Here is an 18,497-nt window from a genome sequence, read left to right on the forward strand (position 1 = left end):
AAAGGTTTTGTTTCCAGATTAAATTACAGTAGAGCCTCAAAGATACAAACACCAGAGTTACGGACTGACCAGTCAGCCGGACACCCTGTGGAACCAGAAGTAATACATCAGGCAGCAGGGGAGACAAATTAAAACCAGCAAGTACTATACTGCTTCAGGGCTTTAGCCCTGGGAATCAGGGCTTCAGCCATGAGGGTGGGGTGGGTCTGCAGTCACAGGGTGGGGGTCAGGGCTCCAGGTTGGGGCAGCCTCAGGGCTTCTGACCCTCGGGAGCATCAGGGCTTAGGGCTTCTAACCCGCAGGGGTTACTGGGGCTCAGGGCTTCAGCCCCGTGGGGGGCACCGGGGCTAAGGGCTTTAGCTGCGAGGGGAGTGCCAGTTTCTGCCCCAGCACTTCCCCCGTAGCTAAAGCCCTGAGCCCTGGCGCACACACACTCCAGCTGAAACCAGGAGCAGAGCCTTGGGGAACCCCAAGCCCTGGCACCGCCCCAGGGCAGAAGCTGGGAGCGGAGCCGCAGGGCTGAAGCCCCAGCGCTTCCCCTAGGTTTAAGGCCCTGAGCTCTGGTGTTCCCTCGGGGTAGAAGCCCAGATTCCCCTCCCTGGAGCCCGAGGTGTCTGTAACCCCAAGGTTCTACTGTAATATTAAAGACTATTAGATCCACATTCTCCTTCACAACTTCCTGCAGGAGTTGGTTTTTTTTTTTTGCTACTGTATGCTACTGTTTTAGAACCCTTAATGAAAATAAATTTCTAGATGGAGACCATGGTATGGTATCTTATATCTAATCATTTCCCTTTAGTTTACAAATTGTACCATATGATAGCCAACTCCTGATGCCACGATACAGACCAAGCGATCCAAAAATATGGTTCTAGAGAAGATACAATTTTCAAAGGAGCACAACTCCAGCTAAAAAATCCCCTGTTCGTTTAGTAGTTTTATTAAATTATGTTACTTAAATTCCCTCAAAGCAGTACTACAGTATTATAAACGAAACCAAACTTCAGGAATTAACATGTTGTGTTGACTATTATAAATAACTAGTATATATTCTGTATACAATACCATTTGAGGTTCAGCTTCAGAAATCCTTTTCTGATAAAAATGAATTGCCAGAGCATGTTTCTAAAGATCAAACTATTAGTAATTTGGGAATATGAGTGTTCCCCAACAGTATTTATTTTACTTCTATTTGCCAATATTGTACCAATCTTTATTGTCCAATACCTGTTTGTTAACAACATGTATGTTTCTACTTTGGCTCTTTCTTTTGATCTTTTATTCTTTTCGAGCACCGAAAGGAGTAACCTATCGAGCTTTTGCTGGAGGATGTTATAAATGAAAATTTAGTAACCATTCCATCAGCTTTGTAAACTGGGTGAAGTGGTGTGTGTGCACCAGTATTTGGGGAAATGAAGCAAAAGTTTGAAATCCATCCAAGTGCAAGAAAATTTCCATTTTGTTTTGTTTAAATTCTGGATTAATTTGTATAATCTTCTTATTGTGGGTGTATTATATTGCTAGATATTTGAAATCTTTAAAACTGAAAGGTTGGAAACTCTTAAACTACTAAAATTTCATTTTAGTTTACATAGACTAATATAAATTCAAACTCTTTATTTACAGCGGTTTCTTCACATAATAAAAATTAGGATTTAAAGTCTGTAGCAGGACCAGTTCTTTGAATCAACTCATAGTATGATATCACCACCCAAGTTCCTAATTTCAGAAATATTTTGTTAAAGTAATTTAATAATTTAATTTGTTTTTATATAAACAAATCAGTTTCAGGAATAATTATCAGTGTACAACATGATTAATTTGTCAGGTGTAACCTGAACATGTATTACAAATCTTGCTTTCTAATACTATCTTAATAAAGGATTGCTGTGTCTTAATGGGGATGTTTGGAATTGGATCTCTGTCTAAAATAATAGCAATTTCTTTCCCTTTGCAAAGAATTATAAAGTTGTATGTAAATGAAATATTCTTCTGGAACAAGCATGAATTTTTTAACAGAATTCTGAGGAGAGATGAAGTATGCCTATTACAGGCTTTACTTCCAAGTTTTGAGGATTGATATCAAAAGAATAAATATGGGCACTGAGTTTGGCTCATTCTACTCTGCAGTGCATGTTTACAGTCTAATCTAACTACCTTTGAAGTCAATAGAAAGAGTCTGACTGGCTTCAGTGGAAGTTGGTTCAGGCTGTTAACAAGTCAACATGGTTGGGTGAAAAGCTCTAGTTTCTTGTTGGAGTCTTCTCGGATGAAAATGTAAATGATTCTAGATAAGTGCCCAGTTACCAGAAGTTAGTCATTTAAATGAGCAATGTTGTTAAAATGGACACAGTTAAACATCTATATAGGTGATATATAAGTAGGGTTGTTTTAAGCAAATGAAAAGAAGTAGGTATATACAATATTTATGCACTCTTAAACCAGTGAACCTACAAAAAGAGCATGCTATTTTTATTAAATTAATTAAATTACTCAGATTTTATATAACTTGTCTTTTTAAAATAAACAAAAATCATGTAAGATGCCTTGCTTGAGCCATAACATGAGCTTAAATAAAAGTGAAGTGGTTTTAATTAATATGAAAACATATATCTCACTTGTACTCATCTTAAATGTTCATTTTATTAGTTATTAATTGAAGGATTTTGAAATATAAGTATCAAAAATATTGATTAAAATTATAATCTTTCTGGGTTTAGAACATTTTTCAGAACAAAAGTAATTTAAAAATATATCTTTTGTCTCAAAAGTAATTTGAGTGCAAAATAAAAATGGTGCAAACTTTTAATCCCAGTATTAATAAAAATGTCAAATGCATAAATTGTAACTCAGACCTGCACCTGATGTTTCTTGGGTTATTAAAATTATGGTTTTCTGTTTGTCCTGCAAAGACATAAACCTGTAAGCACACATCACTTCCAGTTACAAAGATAGATAAAGGAATCTATAAATTTTGCATTTACAAGATCCTGCAACGAAGGCATTGTAAGTTACTCTTTCTGGGCACCACAGGTTCAAGCAGCACTGATGTTAAAGAAAACCGCAACATGGACAACGTTCCACCTAAGGATGGCAGTGTGCAAAATACCGGGGAGGGGTCTCAACTCTCCAATGGTGGTGGTAGCAGCAGCAGAAAACGCCCATTGGAGGAGGGCGGCAATGGACACTCCAAGTTCCGCCCTAAGAAGAGGAAGAAAACACCAGGGCCTGTTTTGCCAAAGAATGCTCTGATGCAACTGAATGAAATTAAGCCTGGTTTACAGTACAAGCTTCTATCCCAAACAGGACCAGTTCATGCCCCTATTTTTGTGATGGCAGTTGAAGTTAATGGACAGGTTTTCGAGGGATCTGGCCCTACAAAAAAGAAGGCAAAGCTTCATGCTGCTGAAAAGGCTTTGAGATCTTTTGTTCAGTTTCCAAATGCATCTGAAGCACATCTAGCAATGGGGAGAACACTGTCTGTAAACACAGACTTTACATCTGACCAAGCAGACTTTCCAGACACACTTTTCAATGGATTTGAAACACCAGTTCAGACTGACAGTTCCTTTTATTTGGGGTCCAATGGAGATGGATCCTATAGCTCCAGTATGGATTACAGTCTGTCCTCATCCACTGTTGCTGGTAGTCTTATCCAGTCCCCTCTTCCCACGCCATCACCATACCCATCCACCAGTGGAAAGAACCCTGTGATGATTCTGAACGAGCTGCGGCCAGGGTTGAAGTATGAGTTTCTCTCAGAGAGTGGAGAAAGCCATGCTAAGAACTTTGTGATGGCAGTGGCAGTGGATGGTCAAACTTTTGAAGGATCAGGAAGGAATAAAAAGCTTGCAAAGGCTCGAGCTGCTCAGTCAGCTCTTGCATCCTTATTTAACATGCAGCTGGATCAGACACCATCTCGCCAACCCATTCCCAGTGAGGGTCTCCAATTACATTTACCACAGGTGAGAAACCTATGCATTTTTCTTTAATATGTTTAGACAGTTTCTAGGAATATATCAGCTACTAATTTTTGAAACTTTTCAAAGAATTTTTCTGGTGTTAATGCTCTTTGTTTCGTTATGTGATTTCTCCACTAATGATCTACCAGTGTGGAATCATTTTATTCAATTAGAAAGAAAATTGATTTTGTTGATCTTAACTGCATGCTGCTGCATGTTAATACAATTCAGATTCTAATTTAATGGTGGCTGGTGTTAAGGGAATCTTGGAACAATTGTTTTGTCTCTTGTTCTGCTGCAAAGCCTGGAGTGTGAGCTGAAGTGAGGATTTATTGCTCTGATTGTTTGACTACCTGAGGACAACTTTTACCAAAGAAGAAAATCACTTTCAGCTGCAACAAATGCTCAGAATGAAAGATGTTGAATATTGGTTCTCAATGAGAGATTAAAATATGAGGGAAAATAAGGTTAATACAGGAGTTCCTTATTTTAACTATTTGACTAAAAGACAAAATTTCAGCACTCAAGACCAAAGAAATCTTCAAATATTTATGGTATAAACGGACTGTGCAATCATCTACTATAGCAGTTACAATGAAGTTTACATTTGCCTTCGAAAATATGTGTAAAGTAAATATTTTTAACAAAATAACTAATAGGATATTCTAAGTATTGAGCATACCAATAGTAGTACAGTACCATTTGGTAACTGCAAAGGTAACTTTATTGAGCTATCAGTGGGAAAGCTAAAAGAGAGTCTACGGGCCTGGAGACTAAAAGTTCCACTTATTTCCTCTAGGTCCAGCAGGTGAATTCATTGAACAATATTGAGATTTTGAAAATAATAAGCTCCTTCCTTCAGGATAGATGAAACTAAGTCTTTAAAAACTATATAATGATCGATACCAACAGTTTCAAAGGACAGCTTTTATGAACACATTTGAGCTTTCCTTTTTAGTGGGGCTTATTGTGTAAGGAAGAAGCTTGAATGGTCTGCCTCTTGTTAGGTGCAATATTGTTGTAGCTGTGTTGGTCCCAGAATATTAATGAGGCAAGGTGGGTGAGGTAGAATCTTTTATTGAACCAACTTCTGTTGGTGAGAGAGGCAAGCTTCTTCCCAAAGATCTCAGTGTACGCTTGTCTTTCTTACCAACAGAAGGTGGTCCAATAAAAGATACTACGTCACCCACTTTGTCTTCCTAATTGCTTTCCAAGAGCAATTGCTCTCCTTGCTGTCCAAGTCTTGGCAGAGTCAGAGACCAGGTTGGTATGCTACAAGCGCAGGATATCTCTTCCCCTCATAATGCTGATGATTGTGGCTGCTGGATACAGGTTTATCGTACTGAAAGGGTTTTGCTCGGGGCTGGGTGCGAGTGGCCAATAGTTTGCTTGGACTCAGGAATCTCCTTGACCAGAGTTTAGAAATGTATACTGTTCTTGAAAATATTTACACTGTTCATCACGGCAATTCGCTTAACATTGAACTTCATATTATGTGTGTCAGAAATTAGAATCTCCAGTGTTTTAATTGTTGTGAAAAGTTAATTACATAATAGTTGCCGGTACTTAAATAATATCACAAAGAGGTTAATATTTGTCCTTCAGGTGATTCCTTCTAACAAATTCTTAAAGGGATTTGAATCCCATCCTTTTTCTGAAATAAGCAGTTTCTGTTTCTAAGTTCAAGAGGAACTAGAATGGTTTCATGAAGTTAAATGGAGAAAATACCATATTTTGTTACCTCCCCTCTCAGTCCATTATTTTCTGTACTTTCATAGTGCAGTTGTAGCTTGTTAGCATGTCGGTATTTAAGGTGTTAGTGTTAGGTCATGCTTTATTTAACTTTTTCACTTATAGCCTAGAACAGTGATTTTCAAACTTCGGATTGCGACCCAGTACTGGGTTGCAGTGTGCAAGGCACTGGATCACCTTGCTCAGCACCCTAGTAGTCCCTATCTGCTCTGACACCGCACTGTGCCCTGGAAGCAGCCAGCAGCAGGTCTGGCTCCTAGGCAGGGAGCCATGGGACTCCACACGCTGCCCCTGCCACGAGCACTGGCTCTGCACTCCCATTGGAGTGGGGGTGCCTGCAGGCAAGAGCCACATGGAGCCCCTTCCAAGGCGCAGCGCGCTCTGCGGTGCCAGAACAGGCAGGAATTCTGCCTCTGCACCCTGTCTGCACCGCTGACCAGGAACCGATGGAGGTAAGCCTGCACCCCAACCCTGTGCCCCAATCCCCTGCCCCAGCCCCTGAGTCCCCCACCCCACCCCTCATCCCCAGACCCACTCCAGAGCCTACACACCCAGCCCAGACCCCTCAGAACACACGAAATTTCACTGAGTAAACATGGGTGAAAATCAACAATTTTTAACTATCTTCATCTTGGTCTCCATTTTTCTGGGCACAGTTTTATACCCCCAAGTAATGATACCGACATCCTTGCAGCTGCGGTGAACCTAGGAATATTACTACTGTAATTAGAAATCTAAATACTCATATTTGCACCTACAGTTCATGTTGGCAATTTGCAGGTATAAAATTGCCTCTGAAACAAAAAAGAGGCCAGCTTGAAAAATCAGGCCTTTTGCATTTCTCTCCGACAGTCTGGCAATGTTATCAGAGAACAGGTCAAGTCAGCCTAATCAGTGAACACTTTTATTGGTAAGAGCTAAATTCTGTAAATTAAAAAAAAAAAATCAGTTTTTTAAGATTACCACCCATATTAGCAATAGGCCAAACTGTATAAAATATTTAAAAATTTAGATCTTTTGCAGTTCAAGTTACCTTTATTTCCACATTGGAAAATACTCACATTTCATCCTCTTTCGGTTGATATTAGTGTCTTTGAAACTTTAAAGTGCGTGGCTTATCATAAATCTGTAGAACTGGCAAGCAACTGAAGCTGAAGAGAATTGAATGGAGAACTCAGCAGTTCTAAGATGTATGATTAATACGTTGAGATTACCTCAGAAGGCAAAAATGTCAAATCTTTGTGGTCAAAGTGCAGGAGCTAACATTATTAGATATTTGAAAATTGTGAGTATACGTTTTGGTATCTGATATTAGAAGAAATGAATTTGTTCAAGCACCAAGACCTAGGCTTATAGGAATTGAACATTTCATGAAGAAGTGACATAAAAAGTTTTGTTTGTAATTGTCTGCATTTCAGAGGGTTGACAAGATGGGAGGAAACAAGTCTTATTCGTCTTCCTAGTGTTATGTTTCAGCACACAAATGGCCTACAATTGTATTGTAATACTTTGCTGTTGCAAAAATTATCTGGACCCCCCAAAGGTCCTCAGTTAATAAATAGCTAACCATAAGAGTTTTCATAATGTTTTTTCTTTTATGCATTTTTATTCTGCAGTATACAGAAATAAAAAACATAATTACTTCAGATATTCTTACATTGAGAGCAGTGTGGATGTTGACCTCATGCTGAACACGTCTATAATTTGTGTCCTCTTATTTGTTTCTTGAAATTACGTAGGGTTTTCTAATTTATTGTTAAAAATGTTGACAGACAGAACAGCTACCTAACTACCTAATTTCTTCGGTGTTGTCAAGATATTTATTCAATTTGCTGGTAAAAGTATATCACATTTGGTCAGAAATAGTGTGGAGAGCAGGCCTGAGGGAATTGATTATGTTTCTGTTTGTATTGCAAGAACTAAGCTGTTGATCTTTCAGTGCAGTTAGAATAGTCTCTCTCTCTCTCTCTTATTTTAGCTCTGACTTATTATTTGTTATTGGAAATCTGCTTTTAGTAATCAACCAAAAGAGTGGTGGTAAATTTTCTCTGCCTAGAGTAACTAAAGAAATCACAGAAATCTCAATCTAAAAGAGCATATCCTGCCTATGGCCTTTATTCAGCAAAGCTTTCCAGCACGTGCTTAAATTTAACCACAAGTGTAAGTCTCATTGATGTCAATGGGCGTAAATGGGAAATTAATTTTTCCATATAGTGTTACAATAGGAAGCTTCAGTGGAGCTGTGCCAGTTCACACTAGCTGAGAATCTGACCTATGGTTTTCAGTATGTTAGACATAACTCAGCAGCACCTTTCATCAGGTCTCTCAGTTGAGCTTTCCATATAATTATGAAGACCAAAGGAGAGAAATGGAAAATTTGTGAGCAGTCTGATGTATCTAAGAGCCTTATCCAGCAAACATTTACGCCAGTACAGTTGCTAGTCGCGTGTACTGTTCCATTAACTTTATACTGCAAGTCAGGTAAATATGGCTAGTGTAGTGTGTCTCTCCACCTGGTGGAAATACAGGTTGTGGTCTGAGTGTTTCATATTGGCAGCAAATAAAATGATGTCTGGGTGGCAAGATGTGTGGATTATCCCTCTCTGCTTGGTATTTCCATACTTCAAAGCTTTGGATGGGCAGGTGGTGCCCAAAAAGACCTGCTTATAATGAAGATCTTGTTTCTGGGAATATACCTGTAGCATAAAACTGTTTCCTGATTAGGAACATAGGAATTGCCACACCTGATCACATCACCGATCCATCTAATTTAGTATCCTAACTCTTACCAGTGGTCAATACCAGAAGCTTCAGAAAGTGTAAAATCCCATAATGGACCACTGTAAAATAACATGCCTATTGGAGAAGTTTCTGATCCTCAAGCAGTGAATCTTAACGTTGGGCAACGAGCAGGGTGGATAAAATTTGATCAGATTTTTGTAGTTTTTATAAATAATATTAATTTAAATCAGGCTTTTTATTTAAATACAGGTTCATTTTTGTGTGGATGAAGAGGAAAGCCCACATCTTAGAGAATTTATGTAGTAAGAAGCAACATGATTTAGAAACAGCCTGGATTTGTAAACTTAGAGAGGTGACTGAGTCAAAGCTGAAGCCCAGGCTATGGGTCTGAGTGACAGGTGGCATGGGGATGTTATGAAGGTGGTTTTCTCCACAGTAACTGAGGAAGAGTTGAAGGGGGGGGAGGGGCTTGGCAGGGAAATAATCACAAGTTCAGTTTGGAACATGTTGACATTATGCTGACCGCTGAAGATCCATAGAGAAAAAGAGGCAGAGATTTTACTTTGAATGAAAGGAGATAAGTCCAGAGTAAACAGGTAGATTTGTGATTCATCAGCATAAAGATGATAGCTGAACTGTTCTTTTTTAAGGGAAATCACATGCATGTAAGATGTAGCAGGGGAAGAGGAAGGATTCCCACTGAAGGTTGGAAGGGGGAATATTGAGGATCTTCCAGATCAAACAGTGAAGGAATGATTAGAGAGGTAAGAGTAAAATGAGAAGAAGACTGAGTCACCAAAGTTGAAGTAGAACAAGATCTACAGATGATCACAGCTCTGTTGAAGGCATCTGACAGTCAAGGAGGATGAGAATGAAATATTAGTTCTGAAATATGGCCATGAAAAGGGCATTATAGACTTTGGTGACAGCAGTTTCAGTGAAGCATAGAAAGTGGAGGCCAAACTGGAAAGAATCTAGGATGGAATTGGAGCAAAGAAATTCCGGATAGTAGTTATAGATAACACTTTCAATGAGCTTAGAGATAAAGAGAAGAAAGGAGACAGAATTGTAATTGGAAAGAGTGTCATGAGTGAGTGGTTTTTAAGGTGAGGAGAAATGAAGAATGCTTGTATTGAGAGGGGAATCACCCTGAAAAGAGGGAGAAGTGGAGAACGCTGAGGGAGGAAATGAAAACTGGTGTCAAGCCAGGAGACAGGGTGGGATAGTGTCAATGACGCAGGTGGGGCAAGAAGAGGAAAGTGTATCAGAAACCTTGGTTTCTGTGACACAGGAGAAGTAGGAGAGAGTGATAGAAGAGGGAAGCTGGTAGCCATTTCAAACCTTCTGTCACCATGTATCTGTGGGTCATGACTGAGAATACCAACCACATACCTAGGTCAATATATAACTCAGATCTTACCCACTAATCACACTATTGCCAATCCTTTAGTATCTAAAGGTTTATTTATAGAAAGAAAGAAAGATGAGAGTTAAAATACATACAGTAATTGCAAACTTCGTGGATCAGGCTTGTAGCAGTGATGGAATAAACTGCTCGCTTGTTAAGTCTCTGGGTGCTTCCAAATCATTGGAAGGTCCTTAGTCCCTGTAGCGAGGCGGTGGGATACCCCACCCACCCGCTGAGGGACAAGCCTCCCCTAACACCAGTGTGGGCGGAGCCGCTGGGTCCTGCACCCGCCCCTCAGAGGTCACGGTGCAGACCCAGAAGTATAAAAGCTCACCTGCAGAGCTCAGTGAAGAGCCAGCTGCTGCAAAGGCCAGATGTCTGCGACTGAGCTCCCTCTTGGGAGACAGCAGCAGGCTGCAGCCAGCCGGAGCTCACATCCGGCCAGCTGAGCCTGCCCCGCGCTCGCTACCGTGAGGAGAACTGATCGAGCCTGCCCGCGCTCGCTACCGCGAGGAGGACTGGCCGAGCCTGCCCCGCGCTCGCTACTGCGAGGAGGACTGGCCAAGCCTGCCCCGTGCTCGCTACCGTGAGGAGGACTGACCGAGCCTGCCCCGCGCTCGCTACTGCGAGGAGGACTGGCCGAGCCTGCCCCGCGCTCGCTACCCTGAGGAGGACTGGCTGAGCCTTCCCTGTGCTCGCTACACCGAGGAGGAGCTGAGCTTGCCTTGTGCCAGCTACCTTGAGGAGGAGCCGAGCCTGCCCCATGCCAGCTACCCCTAACTCCATGCCCATTGTGGAGACACCGTTTGAGTGGATAGCGATGGATTTGGTGGGACCCCTCCCGAGAAGCCAGGCCGGGTTTCTATACATCCTCGTCATCGTGGACTACGCTACCCACTTCCCCGAAGCTCTCCCGCTCCGGAGCATCACCGCCAGGACCATCACGGATGAACTTGTTAAGGTCTTTTCCTGTGTGGGCCTGCCCCAAGAGATCCTCACTGATCAGGGTACCAATTTTACCTCCCGGTTGCTGCGGCAGATGTGCAAACTCCTCGGGATTAAGCAGCTGCGCACCTCTGTGTAACACCCACAAATCGATGGCCTGGTGGAGCGGTTCAACCGCACCCTGAAAGACATGCTGCGCAAGTTCTCCCTCAAAGACCTGCGCCGATGGGACCAGTTGATCCCACCGTTGCTCCTGACTGTCCGGGAAGTACCCCAAGCCTCCACCAAATTCTCCCCCTTCGAGCTATTGTATGGCTGTCGTCCTGGCTCCTGGACCTTATGAGGGAGACCTGGGAATAGACCCCCTCACCGACCCAGGGCCTTCTGCAGTACATCCTGCAGCTTCAAGGGCATCTCACCCAAGCCGGAAGTCTCGCTAGGGAGAATTTGAAGGCGGCGCAGGAAGCCCAGGCCCACACATATAACAGGGGGGCCCGAGTTCGTGAGTTCCAACCCGGCGACCGAGTTCTGCTTCTCTTGCCCTCCAGTGAGTCAAAACTATTGACCTGGTGGGCAGGGGCCATATTAGGTGATTCGGAAGGTCGGGCTGGTCACCTATGAGATTAACCAGCCAGACTGCCAGAAGCAAACCTAGCAGTGTCATATCAACCTCCTGAAGCCCTGGCGAGAACGGGAAGGCCTCCTAATTAATCCTTGTCCACCAGAGCCTGAGTTAGGGCCCCGGGTCACCCCGACCAATGACACCACGATGCCTCAGCTCGGAGAGTTCCTAACTGAGGAACAGCGAAAACAGACCAAGTGCCTCCTGCAGGCATTCTGGAGGACATTCACCGCCCAGCCGGGCTATACGACCCTCGTATACCATACTATTCAGACGGAGCCGGGGGTGGTAGTCCAAGAGTCAACTAGGCCCTTATCCTATCATATGTGGCAGGTCATCAAAGAGGAAGTCCAGGAGATGCTAGAGCTGGGCGTTATAGAACCATCGCAAAGTGAGTGGCGCAGCCCAGTAGTCCTGGTTCCCAAACCGGATGGCACCCAGTGCTTTTGCATCGATTTCCACCGTGTCAATTCCATCTCAAAGTTTGACACATACGTGATGCCTCGGGTAGATGAGCTGCTGGACCACTTAGGCAAGGCCCACATCCTCACGACCCTCAATTTAAGCGAAGGGTACTGGCAGATTCCCCTCGACCCCGCTTCGCAGGAGAAGACCGCATTTGCCACTGCCACGGGCCTATATCAGTTCACCCGGATGCCCTTCGGTCTCCATGGTGCCCCTCTGACCTTCCAGCGGCTCATGGATCGCCTCCTTTGTCCTCATCAAGAGTATGCAGCTGCGTACCTGGACGATGTCGTCATCTATAGCGACCATTGGGAGAACCATTTGGAGCAGGTAGCGACGGTCCTGAGGTCCCTACGAGCCACAGGACTAACCGCCAATCCAAAGAAGTGCCATCTTGGGTGGCAGGAGGCCACCTATCTGGGGTACATCATTGGAAGGGGACAAGTGAGACCATTCGTAGGAAAGATTCAAGCCCTAGCGGCATGCCCAACCCCCACTATGAAGCGTCACGTGCACTAATTCCTCGGACTTGCGGGCTACTACCAGAGATTCATCCCCGATTTTGCCTCCATCGCAGCCCCTTTAACAGGACTCTTGACCAAAACCAGTCCCAGACAGGTGGAGTGGACCCCGGAGTGTGACCGTGCCTTCTGGGCCCTCAAAGACTGTCTCTGCCACGAACCTGTCCTGTACAGCCCCGACTTTACCCGAGGGTTCATCCTCCAGACAGACGCCTCAGAGGTAGGATTAGGGGCGGTCCTATCTCAGGAGGTGGATAGGGAGGAACACCCAGTTATATATCTCAGTCGGAAATTATTTCCGCGAGAACGTCACTACGCTGTGATAGAGAAGGAGGCCTTGGCAGTAAAGTGGGCCTGCGATGTCCTGCAGTATTGCATCCTGGGGGCCCCCTTCACACTAGTCACTGACCACGCCGCACTTCGGTGGTTGGCGCGAATGAAAAATAATAATATGCGCCTCACACAATAGTATCTGGCACTACAGCCCTATGCTTTTACCGTACGCCATAGGGCCAGTAAAGACCACGCCAAAGCGGACTTCTTGTCCCGCCTGGGAGGATTGGACGGGGCTGACCCCAAGGGACAGGAGCCAGCCTTGAAGGGGGGGAGGTAGCGAGGTGGTGGGATACCCCACAGAGGGTATCCTAGCCCGCCCCTCAGAGGTCACGTGGCCTGCCCCTCAGAGGTCACGGCGCAGACCCGGAAGTATAAAAGCTCACCTGCAGAGCTCAGTGAAGAACCAGCAGCCACAGAGGCCAGACGTCTGCGACCGAGCGCCCTCTTGGGAGACAGCAGCAGGCCGCAGCCAGCCAGAACTCGCATCTGGCCAGCTGAGCCTACCCCTTGCTCACTACCCCGAGGAGGACTGGCCGAGCCTGCCCCGCGCCAGCTACCCCGAGGAGGAGCCGAGCCTGCCCCGTGCCAGCTACCCTGAGGAGGAGCTGATGCTGTTTGAGACAGCCGAGGACGCTAGCACGACCCAGGTACCCTACAAGGGGGAGTGTGGAAGTAGCCCAGGGGCAGCCGACCCCAGTCTGGCTGCAGCACTGCCTGAACCTATGTCAGTGTGTTGCAGCCAGGATCCCCACTGATAGCAGTGAGTCTTTGCCGCTGCTAGGGCCCTGGGTTGGGATGCAGTGGAGTGGGAGGGCCTGCGTCCTCCCTGCCACCCACTTCTTGACCGAGGGCCTGGGCTGCTATTAAACCTCCTGCTATTAACTGCTGACTCAGCCCCTGCCTAAGGGCCTGAGTCTCTGACTGTTTGCTTGTTGCCCCGCCCTGATCCAGGGCCTGGGCCGCCATTTGACTATTGACTCAGCCCCCGCTCTAAGGGCCTGAGCCCCTAACCAAGTGTGCGTTATTCCCCCCGACTGCAGAGCTGAAGGCCAGCGGACTAGAGCGAGGTGGTGGGATACCCCACAGCCCTGCTGAGAGACGAACCGTGGCAAAGCCACACCACAGTCCCTTGGTTAGAATGATCCAATTAGTACAAGCTTATCATAGTCCAGAGGTTTGAGCAGGAAAGAGACAGAATGGAGATATTTCCAGGGCTTTTTTTGTTTCTCCCAAGTGAAGGGGCATCCATTGTTCTCACTGTGGAAAATTAGAGGTAACAAGATGGTGTTTGGAGACACATGGGCAAGTCCCATCTCCATGCATGCTTCATTTAGTCATAGCAGAGGCCATCACCCATACTCCAGTTAGAATGTTCACAGGAAAGTCCATTAAGTGTAGATAGGCATCTTCCATTGTGAGTTAAGTGTTCTTTGATGGGCCATTCAACTTGAATCAGGGGCGGCAAGTTTGTATAATTTTTGGTGGTGCCTAGAACAAGTCCAAGTCCCGCTCCCTCTCCCCACATACACACCTGCCTTGTAAACCATTATACAGTAACTCCTCACTTAAAGTCGGCCCGGTTAATGTTGTTACATTGCTGATCAATTAGAGCAGTGGCTCTCAAACTTTTTTTCCCGCAGACCACTTGAAAATTGCTGAGGGTCTTCGTGGACCACTTAATTATCTTTCCAAATGTTGTATGTACCGTTAGCTAACTACTGTAAAGCACTTTGGATAAAAGTGCTATATAAAAAAAGTCTAAATAATAATTAAACTTTTTTTGTTCTACACATAAAAGCACACAACTCAGATTTTAATAGCAGTAGTCTTAACCTTTCTAATGCAATGGATGTGCCCTTTCTCCTCTGCTGCAGCAGCCCCCAAGCTGGGACTGGGAAGAAGGGGGGTTCTCTCCCTCTCTCCCCCACTGCAGCAGCCCCTGAGCTCTGGCTGGAAAGGAGGGGGTTCTCTCCCCTGCCACAGCAGCCACAGAGCTGAAGCTGGGAAGGAAAGGGGTCTCTCCTCAGCAGCCGCAGCCCTGAGTCTCTTTCTTTGGCTGCCATAGCCCTGCACGTCCCAAATTCCCCCCACCCTCTCTTCTCACACCACTCTCCCTCCTGCCTACTCCCTATTCCCCCCAAGGCCACCACCTCACCTTACAGGTGCATCTTCTCCAGGGTCAGGCACCTAATTAGAGGAGCCACACCTGCGCAGCTCCACTAATTAGGTAGGTGGCCCTTCATTCCTTCATGTGCAGCCGCCCAGGAGTGCACCTTAGAGGGAACCCATCCGCAGACCACTTGAATGGAGCTCGCGGACCAGTGGAGGTCCATGGACCACGGTTTGAGAACCTCTGAATTAGAGAACATGCTCATTTAAAGTTGTGCTATGCTCCCTTATAGGGTTGTTTGGCAGCCACCTGCTTTATCCACTGCTTGAAGAAGGACCAGCCCTTTGGAGCTAGCTGGTGGGGGCTTGGAACCAGGGTGGGATGACAGCCCCCCTATCAGCTCCCCTAAGTTCCCTGTGCTGCCCAGTAGGCTATCAATTGCTAGGCAGTTCAAGTGTCCCTCCCACTCACTGCCCTGTGCTGTTCTTGCCCTCTGCCTTGGAGCTGCTGCGGGAGCCTCCTGCTCTGCTTGCTGTGCAGGTAGAGTGACCAGATGTCCCGATTTTATAGGGACAGTCCTGATTTTGGGGTCTTTTTCATATGTAGGCTCCTATTACCTCCTCCCACCCCCGTCCTGATTTTTCCCACTTGCTGTCTGATCACCCTATGTGCAGGGTGGGAGGGGGAAGAGGGATGCTCTTGTCAGAGTGCCCCCCTCCCCTGTTCCTGCCCCCCCTCCATCTCCACAGAGCGGGGCAGGGGTCACGACGGGGCTCAGAATGGAGGGAGCTTGCTGGCAGCAGCTCCTGTCTCAAAGTCTCTCACACACAGGGTGTGTGTCTCTGTCTCTCTCTCCTATGCTGTCTGTTCCCCCCCCTTCATTCCTGCTGCCTTACAGAGTGTGAGGCTGCATTAACAACCATGTGTTAACCTCTGAGGGCTCAGCCGAGTGCTAGTTCATCATTTAGCAGTAAGGCTTTCCCTGGGAAATATCCCACCCTCTGACTCCACCACTTCAAACAAGCTTCACAATCATCACTGCTGTGTACAGTATTAAATTGTTTGTTTAAAACTTATACTGTGTATATATATGTCTGGCAAAAAAAAATTCCCTGGAACCTAACCCTCCATTTTATGGGGAAATTGGATTCGCTTAATATCATTTCACTTAAAGCAGCATTCTTTTCAGGAACATAACTACAACATTAAGTGAGGAGTTACTGTATATTTTTTTAAATAATGTAAAAATGTGAGGGCTCTGTGGTGAAGCTGTTGAGGGGTTTGGGGTGTGGGAGGGGCTCAGGCAGAGGGCTGAGGTGCAGGGGTAAGGGCTGTGGCTGAGGGATTTGGGGTGTGGGAGGGGCATAAGGCAGAGGGTTGGGGTACAGGGGGTGAGGGCACTGAGGTGGGGCTGGGGATGAGGAGTTTGGGGTGTGGGAGGGGCTCAGGGCTGGGGCAGAGGGTTGAGGTGCATGGGGTGAAGACTCTGGGGTGGGACATGGCTGGAGATGAGGAGTTTGGGGAGCAGACAAGCTGCGTGGGGCAAGGGCTAGAGAGGAGGATTCCCCCCAGCCATTTCCCCACAGGCAGCAGCGAGTTCCGGGAGAGGGCCCCCCCCCACTTCCCCTCTGCACCACACTTACCTCACACCACTGTCACTGCATGTGCTCCTAGGGCCCCTCTCAGGTACAGGAAACCCCCTTGTCTCCCCCGCAGTGGGTACCGGGGGTGGGGAGGCTGCTATCACATGTGCACCTCCTCCCCTGCTGCTGCCCCTCACTGTAGCCTCACTGGGAGTGGAGGGTAGGGCTGCCCCTTGTCCAGCATGGAGCCAAAGCAGTGACTGTGGGCCTGGGGGGGCCCTGTGCTGGTGGAGAATCCCATTGGAAAATGAAAGGGTTTGAGGGGGAAGAGCAGGCTCAGGGTCACTCTGCCCTGGCAGGAGGGGATGAGGGGCACTAGGACCCTGTGGCGGCAGTTGCTTTTTGCAGGGAGGCAGCATGGAGCTGCAGCAGAGACGCTCTGCTCCCGGAACCCTGGAAAGTGCTGGGGGGCAGCAAATGGGGGACAGGGGACATTCGGGGGAGGCACGCAAGGGCGACAGGAGGGGCGGGGGAGAGACTCAGCCCCAAACATTAGTGGAGCTGGGCTCCCAGGCCCTGAATATTGCTGGAGCCCGGGCACCCTGAGCCCATATAACTCATCACCTATGACTTGAATAGTTCCTTCAAGATGTGCAGGCTGAATACCTTGTGGGTGTTACCACATGAACAAACATTTGCTAGACAGGTGCATAATTAGTATTCATAACTTCAGATAGAAAAATGATCCATGTATACAAATAGCATAATCATATTCAGCAAATCATAACCTTTCTATTGACACCTTACTTGCATAAGATTTGTTGCAATTACATAACAGTGGTAGCAACAATGATCTATGTGGTCATGTTTTAATCAGATAACATCACTCCTTCGCAATACAGCTTTTGAGAAAATCAGTATGAGCAGATAGGGAAGTTAAGGGAGATGGGCTTAAGGAGAGAATTAGAAATGGTGAATACGTAGCTGAGGTTTCAAGTGGGAAGTCAGTCAGGGTGGAGAAGTATGCTTGGCCAGGAAGATGTCAAAAATGAAGGCTGAGAGAACAAGTTCATAGCGTGGAAGTCAGCCTGGTCCAGGACTGCCATCACAGAAGACCTACTTCATAAAAGCAAGAGCTGAGGAAATGGAATTTCTTGTTTGTTTTTCTCTGCGTGTCTCTTTATGCTCTAAATTCCCTCTTTTATCTTCTAAATTCCTGTTTAGATTTTATTTGCCATAGTTTATGTTTAGAGCCCTACCAAAGTCAGGGTCCATTTTGGTCAATTTCACGGTCATAGGATTTTAAAAATTGTAAATTTCATGATTTGAGCTATTTAAATCTGAAATTTCGCAGCGTTGTAATTGTAGGGGTTCTGACCCAAAAAGTAGTTTGGGGAGGGGGTCGCAAAGTTATTGTGGGGGCTTGCAGTACGGTTACCCTTACTTCTGCACTGCTGCTGGCAGCGGCACTGCCTTCAGAGCTGGGCAGCTGGAGAGCAGCAGCTGCTGGCTGGGAGCCCAGTTCTGAAGGCAAAGCTGCCACCAACAGCGGTGCAGAGTCAGGGTGGCGTGGTATGGAATTGCCACCCTTATGTGCTGCTGCTGGTGGACATTGCCTTCAAAGCTAGGCATCCGGCTAACAGCTAACACTCTCCAGCTGCCCAGCTCTGAAGGCAGCAGAGAAGTAAAGGTGGCAGTACTGCGACCCCCATACTTTATAACTTTGTTATCCACCACCCCACAGCTCCTTTTTGGGTCAGAACCCTCACTTTGAGAAATGCTGGTAGAGGGTAAAAGTACACAAAAGACCAGATTTCACGGTCCATGATGTGTTTTTCATGGCCGTGAATTTGTAAGGGGCCCTATTTATGTTCCTTACTGCTCTCTTCACTTGGTTGGAATTTCTTAAACCTAGCTCTTTGCCATTTAACCCTACTTTTTTCTGCTTGCCTTCCTTGTTCTGCTTTGTTTAGAAGATTGCATGTCTTCTAGCTGTGATTAAATAACTTCCATGCTTATCATAAAGATGTTAATCGTTTATAGTCTGTCTT

The 18,497-nt window shown here is 46.0% G+C and overlaps 1 protein-coding gene across 2 annotated transcripts in view; it reads left to right on the forward strand.

Annotated features, from left to right (window-relative positions):
- Nucleotides 1-18,497, forward strand: part of ADARB1 (adenosine deaminase RNA specific B1) — a 171,195-nt gene that overhangs the window by 65,221 nt on the left and 87,477 nt on the right. For both annotated transcript variants that reach the window (XM_032804117.2, XM_075069901.1), the window contains exon 3: nt 3,034-3,965. In XM_032804117.2, the coding sequence (XP_032660008.1) occupies nt 3,034-3,965 (932 nt within the window). The remainder of the gene's footprint in view (nt 1-3,033; nt 3,966-18,497) is intronic.

The sequence above is a fragment of the Chelonoidis abingdonii genome, chromosome 10 (assembly GCF_003597395.2).
Source record: "Chelonoidis abingdonii isolate Lonesome George chromosome 10, CheloAbing_2.0, whole genome shotgun sequence".
NCBI lineage: Eukaryota > Metazoa > Chordata > Testudines > Testudinidae > Chelonoidis > Chelonoidis abingdonii.